Raw genomic sequence first — 26,621 nt, 5'->3', positions numbered from 1 at the left:
TTGGTTTCATGGACTCAGTTGCTCAGCCAGAAGTTTGCATTTTAAATTATTAATCTCCCATTCCCCTCCCCCCTGGCTTCACCTTTGCTTTTTGGCATTTACTGCACAGGGGATCCTCAAGTTCAGTGTAGCATAACCTGTTGTGCATAAATATTTTTCTTGTTTAAATGCAGGATCAGAATCAGATCCAGTAAAAATATCTGAAACTTGCAATGCCATCAATTTCTGTGCTGGATTTTCACTGGGGAAAAACAAAGGTGGGAAAAAAAAAAGAAACAAGGTTTCCTTCTAACATGTCTGGTTGATTTTCCAGTTTGTTTCAGAACTTGTTGGCTCAGATACTTGATCCATCATGTGAAAGGAAGGGGAGAATATCAATTTCAACCCCAAATATCATCTGTTTGGCTTCAAAATACTAGATTTTTTTCTTCTGTTAAAAAGCAGAGCAAGTGATTTAATTTAATAGTGTTTCTCTTTTGAATTGTAAAGGGTATGTTCTTGACTACTTCAGTGGGCCAGATTTCCTCAATGAATTCAAAAAGCAGTGAGGTAGATGCAAATTTCTGCTTATTTCTGTTCATGTCTAAAGAGACAGAAAATTCTGAAAAAATCTCCCCCTGCCCTTCCTTCAGTTCTTGCAAGTTCTCGCCTATCTCTTGGGCCGTTCTGCCGTGATGCCACGTGCCTAAGCGCTGTTTGTACTGCTGCGCTGCCTCCGAGCTGCGAGCGTGCAGCCCGGCCCTGGTGTGCCGGGCGCTGCGCAGCCGGACGGATGCGCTACCCTCCTAGTGATTTTTTTCACTCGGAGCTGAGGGATCCTTAAGGAAACGAGCAAGTGGTTTCCTTTGCAGTATCTCCCTTCCCTTTCCCTCTTCCCAGCTCTGTTAATTGGCATCACGGACTTCAAAGGAGGCCCACAGGATGTGCTCCAGGGTGTCTGCGGCTGCTGGATGAGGCACGCTGTCAGGGCAGTGTCTCTGGGAGGCTCACACAGGACACAGGCACTATCAGTCTCCCGGGACCGCCAAGCTGCTAGCTTTAAAATAGCAACAAAAATAAAAGAAACCCCCTAAGCTATGAAATTTCCATGGCTGAAGGGGTGAGTGGGAGGAAGGACACCTGGGCTCAGCCAGACGATCGCGGCAAACAATTGATATGAAAGACAGAGCCAGAGTCCTACAGGTTATTTATTTTTCTGCTGGCCTCCTTTATACTTGTGAGTGTTTCTCAATCTGCCATCTCTTCTCACTGTGGAGATTCATAGCTGTGCTGAATGTGCCTTTTTTTTCCTCTTTTGTGCGTTGCAGTTCAAGGCAAAATCTCTTCTTTGGTCACTGAGCAATATCTACAAGCACTTTGTTGTGACACTCTTTCTGCTAACCCTTAATGTCAGATGTTTCTTATCTAGTATCTCAGTTAGTTCCTTTATGTATCCATTAACCTAGTCTAAGAAATGACATTTGTAATTGCAATATAGTTCCTTTGGAGTAGATACTCTACCACTTCTAGTCCTTTCAGCCTTTTCTTTCTTTCTTCCCCTTTCTATTAGAAAAGTGAACTGTTCTCTCTTCAGTTACTCATCCTTCCCAACCATCTCCACCCGCCAATTCTTTTTTCTTGATGTACCACGATGTCTCTCCTCATCACTTTCTGCTGATTAATACCTTTGTTGTACTCTCTGTTGTACTAGGTCAAAACACCCCATTACATGGCAGAGTCATTAGGAGTTCTGGCTTCCTCACTTTTTCAACACTGCTCTTCTGCAGAGAAAGGAAAAAGCTGATTTATAAAATAAGTTTGGTCAGTAATTTTGATGTGAAACAGTTTTGAGTGAAAGACTTTGTTTCCCAACACTAAGATATTTTCCAAGAGCATTCCAGCCTTGTTGAAATGTTAATGCTTGAGAGGCAAAAATGTTTCTGTGAAGTAAATGCCCTTAAAAAAAAATTGCATTTCAATGTATTGAAACCAAAATCTGATTTTTTTCAGGCTTAAATGGCTTATTTCAAGAYATACTTTTCTTAGATTTGTTTTTTTTAACGTAATTTCTTTAATGACACAAAAAATGGACAAGCAAGCCTTTTTTTGACTTATACCTACAAAAGAAAGGCTTTAGATTGATATAACTGAACAGGGGCTTTTTAGAACTTTTACAAACCAGAAAATAATATATTCACACAGTGTCATTCACAGTATGCTGTTGGAAAACCAGTGGAGATTTCATATTTTAAAAAGCAGGAAGGAAAATCTCTGAATGTCTGGCATGTTAAGTCACACCTAGCACTGCAAGGCCTGCAGGTGAAAATGCAAAGTGAGGTAACGCAAACCGGGAAGCTGACAAGTAGGCTATATAGCTTGTGGTTGAATATGGAAGCTAAAGAAGTCTGGAAAAAGGTGTTTTGAAACTCTGYAAATCTGAGTAATTTCAATTGTCCTTTTAGGTTAAAGAGCATAAGAGAAGTGTAGCAGATTYGCACTGGACAGAGGGGGGCGAGCCTTGGAGATGGTGGCTGGTGAATTTTATGAACAGCAGCACTTTAAGAAAGAAGCTAAAGCAAATCAGGGTGCAGTGCTTTTCCATGTAAAGGAAACTCCTGTTTGGCAACAAACATGCAAAGTTTTACTGCCAAGAGAGAGGGAAAAGGGGCTACAAAGTCATCTTTGACACCCACTTTTTCCACTATCTGGTGTGATAACTRGGTCACTGGCATTTGTGAATGTGAAACACTTTTTCCCATGTGTTTGTCTTTTGCCTCTGTAGTAAAGCAATCATTCTTTATTTTCATCTGTAAAAGAAGCTAGCCRTTACATTGTTAGTATTTATTTACAGGAACAGTACAGCTTGAGTAAGGTACTTTCCCAAGACAAACTTGGTTTGCAAGAGCTCGTAGTCTAAGCACRGAGAGCAGCTAAGGGAAAAGGAATAACAGTATGCTCTTTATACATCAGTTGGCTTAGTTCAGTGTGAGCAGAACAGTGTGTTTTAGTTGATAGTTCAGTGGGTACAAGAGTGATTAAACTTAGGGTTAAAGTATCGTCCTTTGTAGCAACTCAACAAATTATGCTTAAACAGAGTGCATGGGAGGAGTAGCAAATGGACTCCAAAGGAGGGTCATCAGGATGACTAGGAGTAACCTGAGTCTCACTAAGGTGAATTTTGAGTGCAGAGGTGGGAAGGAAATGGTACCTGGCTTTTGTGTTGAGCTCTCTGAAGTTGCCAGAGAGGTTTATGTTGCTCTGAAGGAAAATATCAATAGCTGATACAACTCATTTACCTTGTGTACCAGTCAGACAGTAATCTTGCTCTTCCATGTTGATTCAAAACCCTATTCTGCATTGTTTCCTCTTCACTAGAGAGTAGTTTATTTAAGTAGAGAATTTTCCCATGTGTTTTCTGCAACACATGATCCTGGCATATGTTTGCATCAGTTAACTTAGAGTTTAAGAGAGAAAAAAAGAAAAATTACGCCAGAGCCTTTATTAAAGGCGGGTATAATTAATGACTTCAGATTAATTGAAAATGTTTGCTCTGAAAGCAGCAACTGAGCTCCATTCTGATTAACTGCTTTCTCACATGCTTTGCAGCCTTGCAAAAACTGCTGTTCTGCAGACAGCACAGGGGAAAAATCTAATATGTCTGCAAAACCTTTATGAAAGAAACCTGTCATTTTTCCATTCTAAAATGTTCTGCAGTGCTATAATCGCATTATAGAAGAAGGTCCATAGGATTCTTTCACTTAAAAAGAAAATTGTAGTTCCTTCAGGGCTGAGGACTCTAAAGGGGAATAGGCCAATACTGGATGAATTAGTTTGTCTTTTTTTTTTTTTTTTTTTTTTTTTTTTTTTTTTTTTAATGAAATACGTATTTAAATGACTTAAGATAGCTATTAGAGAAACAAGTTTTCCGTAGTTTTTGGTTTAGTAAACAACTTCTATCCTATCACCTTGGACACAGAGTACTCACTCAAAAGTATTTATATATACATATAAAAAAAGACCTTTTGCTAAATATTTCTTCAGAAGGTCTGGACTTAGTCATGTCCTTCTACGTTATTGGCCTCTGTTAAGCTAACGTATTTTCAAAGGAGGAACATATTTTATAATCAATTCAAAYGATTAAAAATTGTTCATATTAACATATATTGGCCTTGCCTTTCGTTTGTGTTACCCTGACTAATCCTGGGAGTAGTAGTTTCTAATCCCTTGCCTCCCACGTGTTTCCTATGTATGAGTTATGGTCTCTCTGGGTACATCTGCTGTGTATCACAAGCACAAGCCTGTCTTTGGCACAAGTTTCAGGCCTGTTTCAGGCCTCTTGAGGGACCCGTGCCAGCAAGGTGGATGGATGGCCGAGTCTCTGCCCCGTTGCTTTCTGCAGCTTGTCTCTGGCTACCAGCCCTAACTCAGGCTGCCTGCACCTTCTCCTTACTTTTGCAGTGCAATCTTCTGGCTGAGGTCTGGCAGATAAATCAGCCTGGATCTTCCTCTGAATGTGCACAGCAAAGTCAGCTGAAAGAGCAGGTGGGATTTACACACCTCAAGGCCTAGGACCGTGCGGCTGGGCCAGGGAGCAGCCCTGGCCTTGCTCCTAAAGCAGTCCGTTTGCACCTCTTCTGAACCCAGGTTATCCTCTCTCTCTCACTATATTTATAAAATTGCATCTRTTGTAATGGAAAAGTTGAACTGAGATCCATCATCAAAACAAATTGTCTCAATTTCTGACACTTTTTTTTAAGATTTGTGTTGCAGGAAATACTTAATGGCCTTTGATTTTTCTTTTTGCTGCTATTTGGAGCAGAGGGAATTTGAAAATATGAAAAATCCAGCTTCTAGCCATGTCTATTCAAAATGTTTCATCTCTGAATTGATTTCTGTATGATTTTGTGTCATAAGTCACAATATATAGATGWGGAAACCAAGGTATGCTTTATCAGAGCTTCTAAATAATTGTTAGAAGTAGGGTTGGATTTCAGGAACGCATTACTGTTAGTTCCYTCTTCTTATCACCAGACTCTCTTTTCCAATATGGATGGCAAAGGCATGTTTTTAAATATGGTTGATCTTTACAGAAATCTTGTATGACATTAATGTGCAGATTCGTTTGTTCTTTGATCTAGCGTGCACATATGTGGAATGTGAAGGCATGTAAGATTGATGCTGTGCGTAAAAATATTGCTGCGAAAAGCGAGTATTGTATTCATAGTTCTTCAGGCAAACTTTGTTTCATTTAGTATGAATTTCTTTTTGGTAACTAACATGTTGGCTGTTCAGATAGAACCAAKGTGTACTAGTACATCATAATTTTAGCATTCATGACTCACTGATTTCAGGAAGTAACTAAAAGATAAATATCAGCTCAAGAAAAAGCAAACAGGGAACTTCTACTTTTTTTTCTTTTCACAGAGCTGCTATGAGGAAGCAAAGCATCATTATTATTTCTTTCAGTTCTCAGTATAAAAGGAAGTAACACTTGATAAAAACCATTGGCTGCAAGATTTCATGAGAGAGAGAGAGAGAGAGAGAGAGAACAGTGCTGTGAAAAAGCAGGCGTGATTCATGAGTAAACTATAGTTTGTAACCCTATAGGATACTGATGCAACACGTAGAATTTTCACAGACATGGATAACACAAGGACACAGGACACTTTTTCACAGGTAAAGGCAGAAACTGTTATGGTTTATGTGAAAGTGCTATTTGTTGTGCAGAACCAAAGAGATGGCATATCAGAAACGGAAAATGGCTTTGTGTTTTATTGGCAGAGAATTTGCAGTAGATTGTTTAATGTAATTGATTATTATGTGAAACAAGCTCAGACTGGCTTAATATATTATATCGGCAAGTGTTTGCAGAAGGTGGTTATGAAACAACATTTTTCTGAGCTATGCTTTGTTCTTAAGAAAGTTGAAATGTGCAAGGCTTGACTTTCCTATATGAAGAAAGGGAGAAGGAGAGAAAATCAGTCTTTCTATTGCCATATGTGAGATAATACTATGTGTATTTCATAAGGTAATTGGAGGGAAAAAAGTGTTTTATATTAAAGGCAAATGTAGTCTTTTGATAATCATACTCAAATTTGATGTGACTGATATGCTAGGATTGAATATACATCAGTTTGTAGCACTATTGAATTTGTCTAGGAGTGTCTGCCAGACATATATTCTTTTAGCATTCTGCTTGTTTCAATACTCATGCATTTGGAAGTCTGCTGATCTGGGGAATTAGCAGCAGAAAATTCCCTCCTAGATAGGAACACTGATAGCAGGTATTGGCAGAGATTCCAGGACATACAACTTAATGCGAAGAGCAATTGAAAGAGAGGATGCATGTGTTAAGGGTAGGCTGGTGGGAAATGATGGAGTGGTCTAAACTAGTCCTAGGCAGATACCAAATGYGGGCTTGGCTAGCAAGTATTACACAAATTGAACAGAACTTGAGAGCTGAGATGAATCAAGCCCTGTTTACATGCTCTCACTTTCTCATTGCGAGGCATGACATGCTCATTGAACAGATTTACTAGACAAGGCTCTAAACAAACCCAGAGCAATTGCACAAATCAGCATGAAGCCTCTTATTGCTCTCTGGCTCATGAGAAAATGAGCACAGGACAAAATTCTGCCTTGAGTTGTCTCCATACAACATCAATGTTCCTGGCCTTCAAATATTTTGCTGAGGGTAGTGTGACAGGTCACCCAAAGGTGAGTCAGTTAACTTCACAGATATAAATTGTTCATATGAAGTAATAACCCCTGAAGTCTAGTTAAATTGCAGGTCACATCCAGCACTATTCAGCAGAGCAACATGCTGAGGTGCTGAGATCCATTCAGAAAGCTTTTGATGATGATGGTGTTGAAAGTTCACAAATCAAATCTGGAGGAGTTTTCTCTCTCTTTTTGCTGTCTACAGTCTGTGTTTATTGCTTAGCACTGGCTCACAGGCCTGTGTTCCATCTCTCATTTCATATATCATGTACTACTGGGGATATCCGGGACAACACATGTGGACATAACCAAATGTTTGCTACTAAAAASGGCTTACGTGAATGAGACTCAGAAAGCAGGAAACAGTAACCAGATGGCACTACTTTTTCCTTTCTTTCACTTCTCAATGCCTGCRGTAAAGCATATGCACAAAACTCAAGTTGTACATTCACCAAAATATTTGAAAAACTAAAACAAGTCTGAGAAAAATGTGTACTTGAAAATTCTTGTGAGCTTCTTTTAAAATTTGACCATATGTCTTCCTGCCGCTTATTCTTCTAAGTCTTCTGAGAGCTGATAAGATCATGGTTTGAACTGGAATGGTTGTCAGCCCTTCTGCTTTTCCACCTTGCTTTACTTTAATCAACCACTTTAAAGTACTTTATCCCCATGGCGTTCCCATACAATTTCTGTTAGACTTTTAGTTAAAGGCTACTTCTAGGTGATGGATTTTTGTTTTTTCTGGTCTTTTCCAAGGTAGCCTAAAGCAGATTTTTACTGTATATTTATCAAGGGATCAATTCCATTTAAATAAGGCCACATGAATCCATATCTTCTGATATGTATATTCATGAACATGTACCCAGCCTCAGGAGCAGTAATTTAAGAGATGTGCTGTTGTCATTACAATACAAATCAGAAATCTGATGTTCTCCTGATCTGTGGAGATTTCTGATGACTTGACTCTGCATACTGGTGGTGAATCCACCACAGAAGTGGATACAGAACAATCCACCCCTTACAGTTAACCTCAAAGGTTAACCGGAGTGTAGGGCTTGAGAGAGGTTTCAGGTTCCTTGCTCCTGTTGGTAATTTAAACCTTAATGTTTGTAGGTTCTGCAGAATTGCTGGATGAAACCTGCTATGTAAGTGCATATTACTTTGAGTCTGCATCTGTATTTAAACTATTTTAATCACTTTTAGGCGCACTGACAGATCAATATGGAAACAGTCTGTGTGGGATTTTTTTTTTTTTTGACTTTTCTAAAAGCACCTCAAGACTTGAGAATGTGCTTCTTGTATAAGGTGATATCAAAAGACCCAGGGAGACTGCAATGAATTTTTGTATATTTGCTATTCTGTAGGAAGTAGCCCATTAAACAAAGAACAGAAGAAATGTTATAGGACAGGGATGATGTACAGCCTGAAATAGTCTTCCTCATTATCCACAGAAAGGTAGCAGCTGAAATTCCTCAGTAAAGYTTCCTGCCACTGAGCCATTTAGAACTTTCTGGCTTATTTCCTTCTCAATATTGTACAAACTCTTGAAATGGGGAGCATAATGAATATTGTCAAGCATGTTTTGGACAGGAAATTGTATCCTGCGTTTAAGAAAGGACTTAGACACAGCATAAATAGATGTCCAACTAACTGACCTTGAGGAATTAAACCTTATTTGAAAAATGTAATCTATTTTTATAGGAAAGCGTTAAGAACATAGCAGACACACACACACACACAAACACGAACAAGGATTATATTCTCCTAAATCTGTCAGAATGTAGGAAAAGGTTAGCAAGGAGAAATACTCCCTTTTTACCTAAACATTTTGTTAAGATAGTTTATTAACAAGCCAGAATCTGGGGCAGGGGAGGAGAAGGGGAAGAGTTAAAAATTCTTTTCAGTCCTTCTTTTAAATACCCTTCACACATAGGTAAAATGACAGAAGATCTTGCAAAATATCATATTGACTGGAATTTTGAATGTCTTTCTGGTCTCTGCTTTGTCAATGCACARGCAGGATCTGGGGTCAAATTGACCATAGGCTGCATCTTTGCACAGCAACTTTAATGAGAACACCTCAAAACCCAAGCTACAAAATGATCCTCAAAATATGTCAGTAGATAGAGGCTCAGTGGAGTTTTTTGTTGGCTGTTAGACCTTCCCTTGATAAAGAACAGTTTATTCATTATTTTTTTTTCTACTAATGAATGTAAAATTCACAGACACACAAGAATACTGATTTAAACATGCATGGAATTGATGATGCACTATATTGCACTTCATGCTCAGCTCTTAGATCATATTGGTTAACACACACTATATAACGCAAAATCATAGAATCATAGAATCAGTAAGGTTGGAAGGGACCTCAGGAGACCATCTAGTCCAACCTCCCCACTCAGCAAGGTCACCTAGAGCATATTAGACAGGGTTGCATCCAGGYGGGCCTTGAATATCTCCAGAAAAGGAGACCCAATTTTTAAGAATTTTAGCAGCCCAATTCTTGCATGATGTATATCTTTCCTTTACAAGACATTATGTTGCAAGATGAGATTGTAAACCTGTGAATAGAAATATGCATGGTTTTCTCCAAAATAATTAGATGTCACTGTTTAATATTCTGGTAATCATTGTTTCATCACGGAACTAATTGGAYTCTTGTGTTAATAAGCAAAGTGGTAATCTTCAACAGTCCTTACCACTGTGGGTTATTTTAATTACTGTAACTAACAGCACAGAACTGAAATACTTCTCTGCCAACTACCTTTGTTATTCTGTTACAGTTCATTAAGTAGTATAATGCTGAAGTTTTACCTGGATACACCAAGAAAATAAGCCATGAATCAGATTCTGTTATCCAGGTATCAGGTTCTGTTTTGAAATCAGAAAGTATTACTTAAYAAATTCAGAACATGTACTTCATGTTTGTGTGGTTGCAGGCCACTGAAATCAATGGGAGTTTTAATCTTGCCCTCAATGTGTCTAGTATAAATTTTACTGTGGTAGCTATTTCAAAAGCAATCTGCATCTACTTAGTTAATTCAGATTGCAGCCATTTAGTTCATCCCAGCTAATAAAAATGTTCAGCAAGATATAGAAGTCTCTTATTATATAAGCTTACTTTTTTCAAAAAAAGGATTCACTTTATATTTGCTAATGTAGTTTGTGTCTGTGGACATCAACATTTTGAAGGAAGACGAATCAAGAGTGGAAGAGGTTGTGAACTTGATTTAGTAATGGTTTAAGTATGAAGCGAAAAATGAAAACTGAGTGAGCCTGCACTTCTGTGCTAAACATTTTGGCCATTCATCATGCAAACTGTTGTTAGAACCAGCTGGGAACTAGTTCWCACTGGGAACTCCTGCGTTTTTATTGAAACGTCTGCCTCCAGCCTTTGTAATACCAATTGTAATGTGCGGCTTTCCATAAAGGCTTTCTCAGCCCATTCGCAGTAGCATTCTGATCAGGTGTACTTTTAGCATGAAATAACTGGTGCAGTTAACTTCTTAACCATGGCAATCTGTAGGAGAAACTGAACAGTTTCACTGCTCRTTGTATGATGGCTCTCTCTGCACATATATGCACGTAAAGAGATTTCCTAGTGTGTTGATATATGGCAGTATCCATACCAGCACTTCAAATGTACTTTCAGAGGGAAGAAACTTGCTATCATACCTAAACATTCTRCAGTTTAAATTTTTATTTTGAGCGCTACCTATGAAGCTATTTTGAAAGCTATGTGAGGAAAAATACTAGCAGGATAATTTGATCAAAATATCATGTTAAGATATGATGTAATGTAATATTGCTCTTGTTTCACATGATGTAAGCACGTGAAGCAGTAAGATTAAAAAAATCCATGGATTTTAACTGGGCATATGCCTTTAGGTAGACAAAGGTTCTTATCTGTTTCCTCTGTGAAAGCAACTAGACTGAGTTATGAAAAAGTGTGAGTGGAAAACTCATAATAATACTATTCAGGGGCTGTTGTGAATTTTCACTTGACGATTTAAAAATATAAAACTGTCTCTCTGCTCTCCTGACTTGTCCCTGGGAAACATGCACCTTAGCTTTAGTTATCAGTACGAAGTAAACTCAATAGAGGATTAGCACCTGAAGGGTATGAAGTGGAAAGCAGACTGACCACTAATGGGACAATCCTGTTTGAGCTCTATCAGTACCACAGAATGTGCCCTGCTCTTTCCTTCCTCTTTTCTCTTTCACACTTCTTGATTCAAACAGCTCCCTTTAATAGTCCTTTCATCTCATGTTGTGCAAGCACTGTTGCCTGGGCTCTGCATAGCTGAGGGCMTCTCCTTTCCTGTCTCATATTGCCCTGGTCATTAGTACCAGTGTGGCTGAAACAGGATCTAGGCCATGTGAGTCAGAATTTGCAAAACCTCATTGTATTTCTYATGAGCTGAAGCTTACTGAAAAAGGTTTCTTTATAGGTCTTGCTCTTTGGTACTTCATCACAACAGTAATGCTGAGGCTGCGTAATACCCAGCGAARCACTGTCAGTTCTGATAAAGTAGCATATGGTCTCTTGAAAGGACGGGTTTTCAGGGAGCATCTCTCTGCATTGAAAGTAAGCTCTCATCATAGGCTGAATGAAGTTTTTTAAAATCTCATTTAAAATCTCTTAAATCTCTGACCATCATTTTTCCTGAAAATGATGCTTGAAAAAAAGTGATGAAACCATCTGTTCCTTGCATTCAAGCTTAGACTTAATTAATATGCAAAACGAATGTGCAGAAATATGGGTCAAACAAGTATGAGATTAGGTATGACAGAAACCTAGTAAGGGACCTATCAAAACACCATCCAAGACTTTTGCATCCCTCAGTGTCATAACACTTTTTGTTTAATTCTTCTTACAGATCATCAGTGATGGTCTACAATCTTCCCTGGACAGCTATTTGCTTATTTTTATCATTCTGCTTTCTCCAAATGTGAMCCTCTTTTGCTGTAGCTTAAATTCTATTTCTTCTTACCCTTTCACACAGTAAGCAACCTACTCCTTTCCTTTTCTACRGTAGCGGTTTATGTATTTGAAGACTGTGACTCCCTCCAGTCTTTTCTTTAAGGTGTGAAATCCCAGTCCTTTCATTCTTTGCCTGTAAGCCATGTGTTTTATTTCTCTGAATATTCTAATTGTCCTGATCTTGACTTCCTCCAGCATGTCCATATCTTTTTTTGAAGACATGACGAACTTCACATGATATTTTGTCAGAAGCCTCTACCAATACTAAATACTGCAAAGATCACTTTGGGCTTTGCAGGCTATCCTGCTGTTTATAATCTCCCTATGGGATGCTCGCCTTTTGTTGCAACAGCATGGCATGGTTAACTTATGTTAGTTTGTAAGCTACTATAACTTGAAGGTGTTTTTCTGAAGAGTATCTGTTCTTCAGCCAGTCTTTATGCAGCTGGTAGTTCTTGCCAAGGTGTAGGCTTTCTCCCTTGATGATCTGCATACTATTGTTTCTCTGATTTGTCAGGTTTGTTTTAAATTTCTATCTCCTTTGCAACTTGCTTGCAGTTTTTCCACCTTCATGTCAAATTCTGCAAATTTAATAAACAAAACCTCTAGCCTATCGCTTGGGACATTAATGAAAACATTGAATAGTACAAGACCAAATCAGTCTCCTGTGCAACACTGCTCAATATATCCTTTCATTTTTGACAGTGAAACTCTGATAACTGTTTTCTGAGTATAGTTTTCTAACAGGTTCCAAATCTGTCTGTATAGCAGGATCTTGCTGAGAACATCCAGGTCTGTTAAGTGGTGATCCAGGGAAACACCAAAGTAACTGCTTCATATTAGACCTGCAAATCTTCATTTTGTCAGAGAATTTTGTGAAATGTGTAGGTATTGAGATCTTCAATATGGAGTAATTTTCAAAATTGAAACTAGGTAGATTTATACCAATAAAATAGTAAATGAAATATCTTTGGGCTCCTCCAGCTCCTACTGAAAGTGGCAGAGTTTCCAGGGCTTTCAAGGAAATCAAGTTATTGTTTGATGAATATCTGCTTCTTTGTATAAATCTTGACAGATATTATTCAGCCAGATATAGATCTGAACAAATAATGCAAAACATTATTACAGATGGATAATTTATTTGATGAATAGCAGCACTGTTTGACAAATAATATTAGTCTATCTTTATGACTGGTACAAAAGATGGTTTTGTCACATAAAAATATCAAATCAGTCATCTGTATTGCTATTTCGTGTAAATTACAAGTGAATGCTTTCCAGATACACCCTATCCTAGAAGACAACCACTCCTGTGCAGGTGGGAGTACTCAGCAAAGTTTGGGCCAGGATAGTAGCTGGCATAAGTGAATACAGTAGGAGACAAAAGTTGGTAACACTAGACTGAAACTTTTATGACAATCCATATTATATCCATTTTATTTGAATAACAAAAATGACATCTTCAACATGTAGGCAGAATGTAATTCAAGGCAAATATTTATAATAAACTGAGCCAACCGTCTTTGATTAAAAACCTTTTTTTGGGGGGGGAGGGGAGAGGGAACAGTTTGAAACAAAAAAGTTGCTACTTGAAATTTCATCATAAGTCAATCACTGCATTGCATCCTGGCACTTATTTTTAAATTTCTCCATTGTAATTGTTTGCAGAAAGTGTTGTGTATTGTAGCTGGAAGGCACCGAGTCAAGACAAAATGCTCAGAAGGCTTTATATAGCTGCTGCTTGCATCTTCCTACTTGGCCTTTGTCTTTTGGCGCATTGGTCCTACTTAGCGCTAAAAAGAAGATGCTTCTGTATGGTGCTAGGGATGAGGAACAAATTCKCTGGGTGCCACTGCAGCCAGAAGCTGCTTGTTTTATCTCTTGCTCCTTAGGGCAAGCAGAGGAGAATGTTTAACGCTGTTAATGCTTAATGAGGAGAAGGGTAAGGAATGCCTAGCAATGAATGGCTTCACTGTCTTAGAATAAAAATTTCACCCCTTTTGCACAGGGAGCAGGATTTCTGCRTGACTTGGCTTTGTTGCCACAGGAAATGATAGAGCTCAGTGCGTGTTACGATCTTCACCTAAGTAAACCTGAGAGAATGTCTCACGAATGCCAGTWTTTGTGGTAGCGATCACCTGTAGAGCTGACTGACAGCCAGATGCCTTGMTCTACATCTCCAGGGGTGTTCGTGCATGCATTCCAGGAGTCTTTTTATTTTAGATTGCTGTCATATTATTATGATTCAGTGTGGTAGGAGGGAGGATCTGAACTRGCGTGTATTGTAGGATGAATGTTAGGACGAGCAGATAAAGAAAGGCGTTAGCCTGCCTTTTCCCTGGACTCTTCCGCGCGCGCGGTTCTGCGTATCTWCTGCTGCTTTGTTCAGTCAGTTTTAAATGGCTCAGATAAAGCGGCTTTAACTCCTTTTGCTTGGCTGGTGCCCAGAAAGCCTGAAAGGAGTCGTTAGGGTCGTAGTTATCACAGTGTGGAGACGACATGCAAAACCTGCCRTGCCTCTCAGCGCCCCGGTGAGCCGGGGCTGGGGGAGCGGGGAGCGGCAGGGAGTCCCGCCAGCGCTCCTGCCGCGTATGCCCGGCAGCAAAACTGGCCGGAAACCTCATACCTCTCCGTTAAACACACCTCACACCGTTTCCAGGCCAAAACTATAAATTCCTTGTAGAATAATGGACGTAGGGAGATTTTTCTGGAGCGCCACACTTTCCCTTCAATTGTGTGGGTTGATTTTTCATTCAAATCAGATAGATATCTATACTGAATTTCAGGTGGATGATAAAATTTTAATCTGTACTTCTTTAACCTGACAGAGAAAGGAATACATTATTAATGGAAACACATGTATTTCCCTAATGTGCATTTTTCATAATTGAAACATTTAGTTTTTTTCTTTTTTAACAATTTTGTTATTCAGCCTTGTATAAAAAATGTTCTGTTTGGTTGCACCAGTCACATTCTATTAGACAATATAACACGATCTGACTTAGTGGCATTTCAGTGGATAATTTGACAAAAATCATTTTTTTTAAGAAAAAGTACAACTAAAACAAACACAAAAATGAACATTTCAAAAATTGTGATTTGCTGGGAGAAAAGCCCCACAGATACAAAACCATAAAGGTCAGGATCTGTTACTCGAGTCTTGTTTGCAAGTAAAAATACCATGCTAACACATGACTGTCACAAACCTAAGCAAGACAGACAGACTTCTGACAAATAATTTTGACAGATCTCATAAGCTGAAATGTGYCCTTTTTTTTGCCTCTCTCATCTTGAATTTTTTCCACCGTGCTTACAGATGTGCAGAGAGAAAGAGAGTTAACAGAGACATTAAAACAACAGGGCGCTGTTAAAAATAACCTGCACCAAGAACTGTCTTTTCTGTGCTCTCTGGGGAATGCATTAACTGTCAGCAGTCTAATTTACTAACAAGCCTTTCTGARTTTACAATACATAAAATGATTCACTTAGCTTTTACAAACATTTGTCTTGATACATTATTAAGAAAATTAGAAGATGTTCCCTGTTGTTCTCCTGTCTTAGGCAGAACCCCATCCTAGTGTAAAGAAGACTGGTGAAAATAAACAAAAGAATAAAGAAATGATTTTTTTGCAGAGCCCAAAATGCATGCATTCTATATATGCTATGTAAAAAGAAAAAAGAAGAGATTTTTGAAAATTTTCAACAATGAAAAAGAGAATCTGTTTTTTGTCACAGGCAAATTACAAGAAAGTGTCTAGTTTGTTAGACACACTGTGGCAAGATTTCTTGGTCCATGATGGAATATTTGGTCAGAAATGCAAAGCTTAACATACCCAGTGCTTCAGGAGCTGCAGAGTGTGGAGTCTGCTTGCATGGGATGCAGGGGATGGTAACCTGAGTCGCTTACATCCTATTAAAAAATTAAAAACTTCATATTTTGTAAGTTGTAACTGCTGGTTTTTTGGCCACTCTTAGGAAGCATCCCTACAAATGTGCACAGGGTGTTGTGTTGTCAAGCAATGCAGTCAGATTCAAATGAAAATTAAGCAAATGCATTAAATTACTTGTGCACTGAAGTAAAGGAGATAAGTCCTCCTTTTGTTTATGTGAACCAGACTGTGCTGTTGACATGAGGCTATGATGTTGTCTTTGTGTTATCATTGTCATCCTGGTGCAAAATCTTTGAACCTTTTACCATGCAAAAGGTTTTAACTGTTGTAAAAATACTAACAAATTTCACATGAAGAAATGCTATCCTGTATAAATAGGAGGTTGCACTTTAAAGCTGGCAGAGTTTAGCCTTAAGGAAACTATATTTTTCAATTCAAATACATCCACATTCTTGTTTGCTTACACAGGGACTGTTCAGTGGGGAATTATCTTGTTAAAATCTAATCGTATACAGTGTATGTGTGGTKTAAATATATGGCCATTTAAAATTCAGAACCAGAATGTGGAGGTCATTGCAGGAACCTTATGTGCCTCAGCAAGTATGAATGAATTACCAAACTGCTTTTATTCTTTCTTCAGTGTTCACGTAGCTATTTGGAACTGGGAGCTATGCCATAAGTTACCTTTATATTAGCACTGAAAATTCCAAGGCTTTGAAAACAAAATATTTCTTCTTCTTTTACTCCTGGTTTTATTTGTAGGCTGTAAAAAATACAGTGTGTCTGTCGATCAGAAGTTGATTCATACATTAGAAATTCACTAAGCTTAAGTATGTTTAATGTAGTGTGGCTCGGAATAAAAGGTAACCAGTGGATTTAATAGTTTCTGACCTCTGTTGTGTGAGAGGTTATTTATATGTTACCCCATCAGACCTGTTCCAGGTGACTGTGGTGCTCGGATGGATGGAGAGGTCCTTTTTTGCCGGGGTTTGTTCTACCTCAAACCTGCATTGCYGAGGCTTTTAGCAGACTAGTTGCTATGTCTGCAGAGAGCTGTAGGCGTAGGCAAAGCAAGTGGCTGCYCAGGTCCGGAAGCTGCTGGGGGCGGGAAGGCAGCTGCAGCCCCGCTGCCTGCTCTGCCCTTTGAGCTGCTGCTCTCTGAACGCACGAGGCTCCCCAGGCAGCTCCGCTCGTGGGGGTGCAGGGGGCGGAGGGGATGGGAGGAGGGGATGCCCCTTCTCCGTCTGGCTTTGGCTGCAAGCCCTAGCCATCCTGAGAAAACYCTCCTTCCCTCTACCCTTCCTTCTCTATAGTCTGCGCAACGCTCATGGAGAGGGATCTTCACCTAGCAGATGCCCAGATGGAAGAGTTTTAAAAGGATGGTTTATTTCCTGGTGGTGAAGTCATTCTCCAGGGATGTAGGAGACACGGCAGTGGCCAAAGGGATATTCTAGCTAAGCTACTGGACAGACCTGCAAGTGTCTGGGTTGAACCTGAGAATACCTATTGGAAGAACCAATAGAGGCAAAAGTGTGGGCATCTGGGGAGTGTGACTTCCCATTGCCTGGGAAGCTCCTGGCACAAGTCCTGTGCTATGCTGGTAATATGTATATGTTCCTTCTAAACTCTCAATTCTGAGTACCATTCAGGAGAGGGTATTACACTAGCGAACGCTCTGGTCTGTCTAAAATGGCAGTTGTTTWTTCCTTCTACACAGTCTGTGAAAGAGCTTTACCCACTGTGTAAGGCTCTGTACTTGTAGGCATTTGGTTACTCCACTTTCCTTTTTTGCTTTACTTGATTCTGATTTGGCATTACAACCCACACCTGGTTCACTTAAGAGGAACATAAATTTGTATGTAAGCTTCTTGAAGAATACTTTTTTGGGTATTTTTAGTTTTTAACATGTTTTGACAAATTCATRTGACAACTATACCTGGTGGTACAGACATACATTTTTCTCTCCTTCACTCTGAAAATTTCTAATGATCCTGATTTAGCTTTCACAGTCTTTGTATGCAATATTTTACACTAACAGTAAGACACAGGTGAGCATATAAGATTGATGTTTTCACTTCTTGCCAGATTTTCTAACTAAAAAAGATTTCCTCGTGGCAGTTCTACCTCCAGATATTACCACCCTATCTTCTAAAACTGGAAAAGCTCTGTATATTTGATATCTTGTAGACTCTCACCTGGTTTCAAAGGGAGACTGTATTTGCTGGGCAGGTTGTCGATAAAATATAAAATATGAATGAAATTGTAATTTTATAGCAAATACTGGAGCTGTAACTGTCACAAGTACTCTGTATCCTCAATAGCCAGATTAAAAAAAATCCTTAAAAATATTTGATTGGCTTTTGTTCCAGCTAAGCCAAGAAAAAATCCTCAAAATTATGAATATGGTGAAAAATAAGGAAGTGAGCATTGAAGGAGCTTTGCATTTGGCACAGAAAGAGGTGTATGCTGAAAAGGTAAGGCCACTCCTTTGATCTATTTTGCAGGACATTTAAGCGTAACAGCGTATTCTAGAAAACCTGTTTGTGCAGTAGGAGCATATCTGTGCCTCTTTCAGAGAGGTAGTCCCAATTTGTGTAAACATACACATCAGCTTATAACCAAGCTGATCAGATACTGATGGCTAGAGTCTGCTGCTGCGGTTGTGCTGCCAGTAGCCTAATGAACTGATATCCCCATGTAAATGCTGAGGCTACAGTGATGTCATACCTGGATTAAGTAGTTTAAATCTAGATCAAATATGTTCACATATTCACCTGGATTAAGTAGTTTAAATCTAGATCAAACGGGTTTATGTATTCATTAGTCTATGAATGCAGCATAAAAGTAGTGTAACAATAAAAGCATACAGGGCAAAATCCCTGGTTACTCACTGACACTGTGGAGCACCTCAGAAAAACAGTGGATCTGAGGGGTCTCTTAGTGTAGTGTTGTCCTAAGGTCATGTGTGGTCATCATAAGACATTCTGAGATGGCTCATTGTTATGAATCTCCACAGGAATGACCACAAAATGCAAAGTCTAGGCCACTGTGACTTGAATTCCAATATTGCCTGTGGTTGGCTGTCACCCTCCATCAGCCAAGAGTAGAATCACTGTAAAAATGGCACAGAATAGGTCAGCAAGACCAAAAGGTCTAGTCCAGGGACTTCCTAAAGATAAGATTGAGACACAARAATTTCAAATTTTCTGCTGTTAAAGCTTTCCTCTGTTCGTTGAAAATCCAAAGTGGTTTATTAATCTCTTTCCATTTGATTATGTWGAAAGCCTGAAATTTTTTTCATGAGAAAACTGGAAGTTGATAATAGTGAGCCAAAATGGTTTGAGAGCACAGGGTGTACATGAGATATGTACAGTAGCGCACGAGCCTTGTCCTCCTCTACTTACTTGCAGTATTCCAGTATCTCTTCCATGGCAATCTTCTGTCCACTATCATCAGAGAATTGCCAGACGGGAAATCCTTAGAGAATTTTTCACTTTCTATTTCCCCTTCTGATCTGGATTTTTGAATCTGCCTCCCTTTGGGAGCATCTACAGGACACCATGGAMTCTTGTGATATGCTAATGTCATAATCTCAAAAAGTTTTGCATCATAGGAGCAAAAAGTGATTTGGGGATAATCTTGATGCATTCTTTCACACTTTTAAAAATAACTTTCTAAACTACTTATTAACTACTTGGCAGGAAAGAAGTGAAAGTAAAATGAGAAGGAGAAGCAAAAATAAGTCCTAATAAAAAAAGTAGCAAAAGTTTTGCAGAAAGGCTGCAGCCAACAGGAGATTAAGTTCAACAACATGACCAGAGTAAGAGGAAAATGAGTGTAAATGAGAAAAAATGTAATTGGCTAAAACTAGCTAAAACTCAACTAGCTAAAACTAGCATTACTATCATTTTTTGATCTTGGCTGTGGATGACTTCTACTGCTTTTTATTCTAAGCTTATACTGCAAGAAAAKAAACAATTGCCTGAAAGACTCATTGTGATACTTGCAGTTATGTGACATTGTCACTTTTTCTATGTACTGCAACTTAACATTTATGGACTTAACTGTCTGCAGAACTGTCCAACATTCATGAGTCTTATCACATGTTTKAAATCAAAAGTAAAAATTCTGAAACTACAGAGTTCCTCTTTAGAGTGAGTATAGGAGGAAAAATTAAGCCAACGGCAAGACTTTAGGAGATAACTGTTGATTTTAAGAATGTACAGTACTGTTAAATGAAGCAGAAGAGAGGGAAGAATAACTATAAGGTARATTTCAGCTTCCCCTAATTTTATGACACCAAAGTGGCCTTGTCACTGTTTTTAAAAGGAAAGGATGCACTTTTATTGCAGAGGAAATCCCCTAATTAGCAAGACACTTTTGTGTAGAGTAACTGTTATAGGAGTAACATGCTAGAAGAGGTTCCTTCTCTACTTCTGTTGTATTAAGTTTTTATGATAGCTCATTATTGGAACAAAATCAAATTTAAGATGGTTGTATCATGACCTTCCCTTCACTGTGACAACACTGAGTACATTTTCCTGAAGATTATCGAATTAGCCATGAGGYAGAGCTGGTGTTAGGGACTAGATGACAGACTGCATACCCTCGTACAGTTGACTGTATGATCTAGTGACTCAGTTCAAGGGTTTGTAAATATTTTTCTTTAAAGTTGGATGTGGTCTTTTTTGCTAGTTAGTCTGTTTAATTATCCGCTTATACTCCTATGTTTTGAAATGTACTTGGTACAGTTCCAAGGGCTCTGCTCATTTCTCCATATCAGACCCTGCCATCCTGTTTTCAGCTCTCCCTTTGCCTTCCATCCCAATCTTTGATCCCTTCATTAGCTCAGCAGAAGTTGTGGATATTTTGCACTTGTAGAAATCAGACCAAGAGGGCATTTCCACGCTTCTCCACAGCTCTTCTACAAAGCTTCCAGCACTGCTTGAACACTGTTCACTGAGGGACATTTCACCTAAGCCCTACTGAATTTAATGGATAAAAGATAATACAGTGTGGACATACKGATGATATCTATTTTATTTTTCAGGATTCACAGGATTTGCTAACTGGTTCACAATTTAACTTCAGTATCTACAAATACAAACACTATCGGTGGCAGAAAAGAATTTTGCAGGTAATTTTATAAATTCTCACCTTTGAAGAAATAYATAAAAATACATTATGTTCAATAAATGATAAAACTAGTTCAGTATGTTCTGTGGTTCAGTATATGACCTTAATTAAAATCTACCAGTGCGGCACAAGATGCTGAACCAGCTTTTTTTTTTTTAGGCCAAAAGTGTTCTGGGAGCAATATGTGAAACTTCCTCTACTGAGCCCTTGACAGGGCTGTAGAATGGACTTGAAGATCTGAGAGGTTATTTCACCTCTAAAACATGTGATTCATCACAAAGATATTTGACTTACATACTCCACCTGGGAGTTCTTATTTATTAGTTATCTATTGTAAATGCATGTATATGATATAAACATACTCAAATGTTTGTCCCATTTGACAAGACATCACTGCAGCTGCAATCCTACCTATGCACTTTAGAACAAACTTTAGAACAAATGTTCCTGGGGATACTCAGAAACACAGGTCTCATTTAAAGTAATTGCAACCCAGAAGTTCMTAATGCCTATACGCATTTTGGCAAATCTGTCCCAAAGTGTTGASTTGTAAGTCATTAGGTTAAGATTTAATAACTTGATTTCTAACACATTTGTTTGTTTTTCAAAAATTAAAGTTKATTTTCTAACAGGTTCCCAAACCTGCCATCCCCATAAGAAACTGTGCTACCATCCCCTAAAGAGATACAATTTATTTTATTTTTTATAACCTGGATGAGGACCTCATGAGATGTAAATTGAAGCAGCTTCACTGACTTTAGTGGCATCGGTCCGGTTAACTTAATTCAAGCTGAGAATGCAAAGCATTGTAAATAAGATTTTAATTTAAAAATAAGTCTTTCTTTGCTGTAGATACCTGTCCATCAAAGATTGCACATTACATGTACTTCAAACATTACATGTTTCTCTGCAATACTGAAATATTCTGATAGCGTTTTAAGGGAACTTGCATTTTTGATCCTCGAACCGAGTGCACCAGTATCTGCCAAGCAGATGTTCCTTTGTATTCCCTCACTAAGATTGTATCATGTATGATCAGAATTTTTTTCCAGAGGAAGGTTTCTTTGGCAGATAATGCATTTCATCTCTGCTTACTCTGTTCTGTGAATTCTCTCTCTTTTTTTTTTTTTTTTTTTTTTTGACATTATGAACCAATAAGGCTTTTTTTGACTTATTTTGTCATAATAGGACATCTTGCACCATATTAGAGCAACTTTCTGTCAGTCATACCTGATAATGATTTCCTGATTCTGTAAAACTAGTGACTAAAGCTTCATATTGTTTCCAGGAGCCTGCATTTCACACAATTTTTCCTACAGTTTGCACAAAAATTGMTAGTGAACACCTCCAAGTCATATATGCTAGTTTGTTGTTGTTGTTTGTAACTGTTAATATCCATAAATATTCACAAATGTTTGAAATTAAAAGATTATTTGCTTAGACATAAAGTTGATAGAAATATGGATTAAATTATAGCAGATGTAGAAGATATCAGTTTGGAAATTTGGAATTGTTTAATTCCAATTCTCTAGTTCCAGCAGCCTTCAAGAGTCAGGGATGGTAGTGAGAATGCTTTGGAGATTCCCCAGTATAAACAGAAACGAGGAAAGGGCCACAGTGGTAGCATTTGGTTGGCATGGGCTGAGCCATAGGCATGAAATGTGYCGGGAATCATATATGGTCAAAGGTAAATATCTAACTGAGGCAAGATCTGGACCTGACRCTCTTCTGAATTTGTCTTCTCTGTGGGTCAGGTTGACTGAAGCTGTGCGGTCAAATAATATTCACATCTCATCTCAACACAGCTATTTCTGCTCAAGAGGGACTGACATACAGAATAGATACTGGAATCCACCTACACTAATATTTAACATTTAAAATGTAGATTGTGCACTGGAAGAAGAATAATCTTATTCTGGAACATGCAACTTAATTTTTATAACTGTGAGACAGCAATAAAAAATTTTTATTGATTTTTAATCTCACTCTCTTCACCTCTATGTATGTAGACATGCTATATATCTCTACCTACCTACCTACATACATACATGGCTATATATATAGGCATTATATATGTGTCATATATATATGTAGGCAAGAAATCTGTGTGTAGGTCAGATCTAAAGCAAAACACTAATATTTGTGTTAGAAAGTAATCTCCCAGTAGAATCCCTGTTTTTCTGACACAGAAGCTACTGAATAAAAATAACCACCTTCACTTCATTTTAGCACTGGGGCATAGGTTGAACCAGTTAGTAATTGAATCTCTACTGAGATGGTCATGCTAGTAGTTTGTGCTGCCACTACTGCTGAATGGGGAGTTTTTACACTGGGGTGTATAAGACAAGAGAAATTTCAAAAGCAATAATACTTCAGAGTGATAAATTGATGCATATTTATCAAAAGAGATAGGGAAACAGAGTTACAATGAATACATATCTGTTTTGTAACCAAAACAAATATAGTACAGTATCTTGATGATGGAAWGTCATTTTGTATTGTAATCATTGGCAAAATAGATACATATTCTGTGCTGGTGCTTTATCTAAATGCCCTTGCATGTTAATATTGGAGGTGCTCTCTCTCCTCTTCAATGAAGAGAAAAGATGGAATCAAGTAATGAAGAACTTTCTATTCCAGATTGATTTCAACACAAAGACCATTTTTAACATTGAAAAAGGAATTATTAAGAAACAATTCCCCTTCTCACAAGTCAAAGCCTGTGAAGATTCTGAAAGGAGACGCTTCAGCATTGTGTTTCATGGGCGCCAAGATTATGAGTTAGAAGCAGTGTCTCTTGATGATAAAAGGAAGGTAAGTTTTTACACTGTCAGAGATAGGGTATTATAAATAACAATATTTTGGTAGTAGCCAGCAGGCCCCAACTATAAATACGCATTATTATGCTGTGTATTGTGCAAGCACAGACATATGTATGTCTTTATTCTATATGTGTTTGTTTATAGAACAGAGGGAACATGAGCTTAGGATAAAGCTTGGCTTTAGGATTTTGCTAAAGTTCACTCTGTGATTAAAGACGTGTGGCGAGCAAGGGTTATGATACAGTGAAAATAGATGCATGTCTTCAACTACACCTTGAATGTACTTGGTCTGAGACTATATTAAAACAAGCAATCAAAATTGATGATGATATGCACAGCTGAATTTTAACTGATGTTTTCTAGATAGCTGTTTCCTCTTTATGCAAGATATATATTTATAAAAATGCATGCATTTAAGAAAAATGAATGAGGCCATCATGATACTGTGAAAAATAGCTAGGAAATCATCTGTTACCATCAAAATACAATGAAATTATAAAATTATCAGAGGAAGACAGTGTAGGTACAGTTACTAGATCTTTGAGTAATTAACTGATCGTGCAAGATATTGTATGAACTGTTTGATTTTGAGGTTTCAGTTCCTTTTGAATTCCAGCTTCAATCAAGTATTTTAAGTAATGTAATTAGACTCTACACTGAAATTTGAGAAACTCAGGTTATGATGTTATTGCTAGCCTTCCACTTCAATGCAAATAACTCGCATGTTCAGGGTTATTCAATGCCTGGAATTTATTTCATTCCATTACTGACGTGCTAGAGCAAGCTGCACAGTTTAGGTCAAGATACAAACTCTCAGAAAGCATGGAAGAATTTGTATCCAAAGTTTCAATATAGCCCACTGGTAAGACACTTTTTGCAGGCGGAGTCATCCGTGGTGAAAATTTTTAATTTGCACCATATAGAGAAACTTTTTYCCAGATGAACAACAAGCTCCTTGTGGTTAATTAGGTTAATTTTCAAAATAGATTACATTCACCAGGAGTACACATAAAGGTACTTTTGTTCTGTTTGAAGAATACTCAAATATAACCATATAACATTTTAAATTCACACCCGACTTAATCCATGTTATTTTTAATTGTAGGCTGTTTTTCTGTTGGGTTCATTTAATATTTCAAGATAAATCAATTAAGTCCTAGCTGGGCTTGAACTGAGTTGAACAAAAACTTTGCCTGTGAATTTATGTATATGAAATACAAAACTAAAATTGTATTTTACAGTAAACCTTCCTTAGGGCTTACTGTAGGAAGGAAAAAAAAAGGAAATTTTACTATGCTTACCCATAAATACATGCAGGAGCATAGGTATAATAACAAATTGCAATTAGGTAGCTTAGCATCATAGAAAGGCACTATTTACTTTACATTAAATTAAATTATTCTACCTGTTTGGATACTTTTTATAGCATTGTCTATAGTTTWTATACCTAAAGAAAAATCTATTAATGTCTGATTCGAAGGAAATACCGTGCAAAATATGCTCTCTACTGTCACTTCTTACATAGATAGCATATCTTCTGAGCAGAGTTATACAGAGTAATTCATACAAGAGACCAGCAGAGTCCTCTACTGGAAGACCTACGGAATATGATGTGATACATGAAGGAGTGCTGGATTTGCAGCAAAACAGTTTTACGTCCGTTCAATGGGTGAAGTACGAACTTTATCTTTGTGGACCTCTGGGCTGTAGATTTTGTTTTTTTTTTTTAAAAAAAAACTACTTTAAATTAGGATTTTGTTTTGATAATTATTTGATTATATTTAATTAAAAATTAGATGCCCTRTCTGTATGTGATGAAAACATGGAAGTTAGTTGTAGCAGTACACACTACTGGAGTAGTGTATTCCGGAGTGTGTCAGAGATTCTGTACGCTTTCCCAATACAAATGTATAATCATAATGGTGCTCAGAGTGATTTGATGGAGAGACTTCTTTGTTTACATTTTTACTCTTTTTCTATCCCATTTTCTGTCATAAAGAAAAGAAAAAAAATACTGTCAAAGCAGAAAAAGAGTGTAGGAGTGCTGTGATTCATTGACTCATACCGGTCAAATGGCTGTCCTGCAACTCCTAATTCATTTTTTGGGGTGTTTTGAAYTTCTCTCTTGTAGAGATGGCCAACCAGGGTGGCCTACTGGCTGGTGGCTTTGGAAAAAGGAATCATTATTCGGTAGGAAATCTGCCACCAGCATTCCTTGCAGCCCCGAAGCTAAAAAAAAAAAAAAATCAGAACGACTTTGCTTCCTGTTAGCCTCTTACTGAACTGGTGAACTAGCCACAATGGTTTTTACGTAGGTTGCTGCCTATCCTACAGACAGCCGACTCTTCCCTGAGCCAGTTTCTAAAACACTGCTTCTGTTTTTATCACAGTCAGGCATTGCTTATACTGTCAAAGGAGTGAGAGAGAACGAAAGTCTCCCTAGTAAAAACTAATGAAAAAAAGTTGTAATTATCTGCACAGGGTAATTGTCTCAAAAGACTTCACAGTGCACATAAAATGATTTTAATTGTTTTTAAAAGGCTACCGCTGTATGTCTTGTAAACACTATCCTCAAGTGTGTCCCAGGATTTGTTACCTTGCAACATCTAACAAGTTTGTTAACAAACAAAAATTGATTTTTATTTATCTTGTGAAGTAAAGCCCTGGTTGCTTTCCACTTGATATTAATCCTTTCTTTTTTTTTTGCAAAGTAAATAATAGTGGAAACATCTGAAGATCCGATTAAACTGTAAGTTCCTGTTTTAAAGAAAGGGGAGATCAATATAAATGCCAGCTCTATTAAACAATTCTTATCGCTTTGACTGTTTATGTGGGAATAGTTGCAATTTATATTTTATGTTTAATTCTTCTGGTGCAGCTAAGCTTATTTAAATTCCTCATATAACACCTTAATCAAATAGCCACACCTTGAAGAGAAAGAGGAAGAAAAAAAAAGGTCTGATAGAACTGTCGGAATGATAAAGAAATGCAGTAACTCTCAAGAGAAATGAGAATGCAAATACTTAAATAAGAATAAAAAGCGCATACAGTAAACCCCCAACGTTGCTGTTGAGTATGGGGCCTTCA

General features: G+C 37.9%; 1 protein-coding gene across 1 annotated transcript in view; it reads left to right on the top strand.

Moving 5' to 3' along the window:
- The first annotated feature begins 5,591 nt into the window (after window positions 1–5,591).
- LOC146590753 (formin-F-like) overlaps window positions 5,592–26,621 on the top strand; it is a 39,585-nt gene continuing 18,555 nt past the window's right edge. The window contains exons 1-5 of the mRNA XM_085313887.1: window positions 5,592–5,655; window positions 17,946–18,050; window positions 20,627–20,713; window positions 23,353–23,526; window positions 25,060–25,208. Of these exons, the coding sequence (XP_085170013.1) occupies window positions 5,620–5,655; window positions 17,946–18,050; window positions 20,627–20,713; window positions 23,353–23,526; window positions 25,060–25,208 (551 nt within the window). The 5' untranslated portion in view covers window positions 5,592–5,619. The remainder of the gene's footprint in view (window positions 5,656–17,945; window positions 18,051–20,626; window positions 20,714–23,352; window positions 23,527–25,059; window positions 25,209–26,621) is intronic.

The sequence above is a fragment of the Rhea americana genome, unplaced genomic scaffold (genome assembly GCF_003343005.1).
Source record: "Rhea americana isolate MKP2758 unplaced genomic scaffold, rheAme1 scaffold_4, whole genome shotgun sequence".
Classification (NCBI taxonomy): Eukaryota; Metazoa; Chordata; class Aves; order Rheiformes; family Rheidae; genus Rhea; species Rhea americana.
The sequence above is the reverse complement of the archived record's forward strand: the minus strand, read 5'-3'. Positions and strand labels throughout refer to the sequence as shown.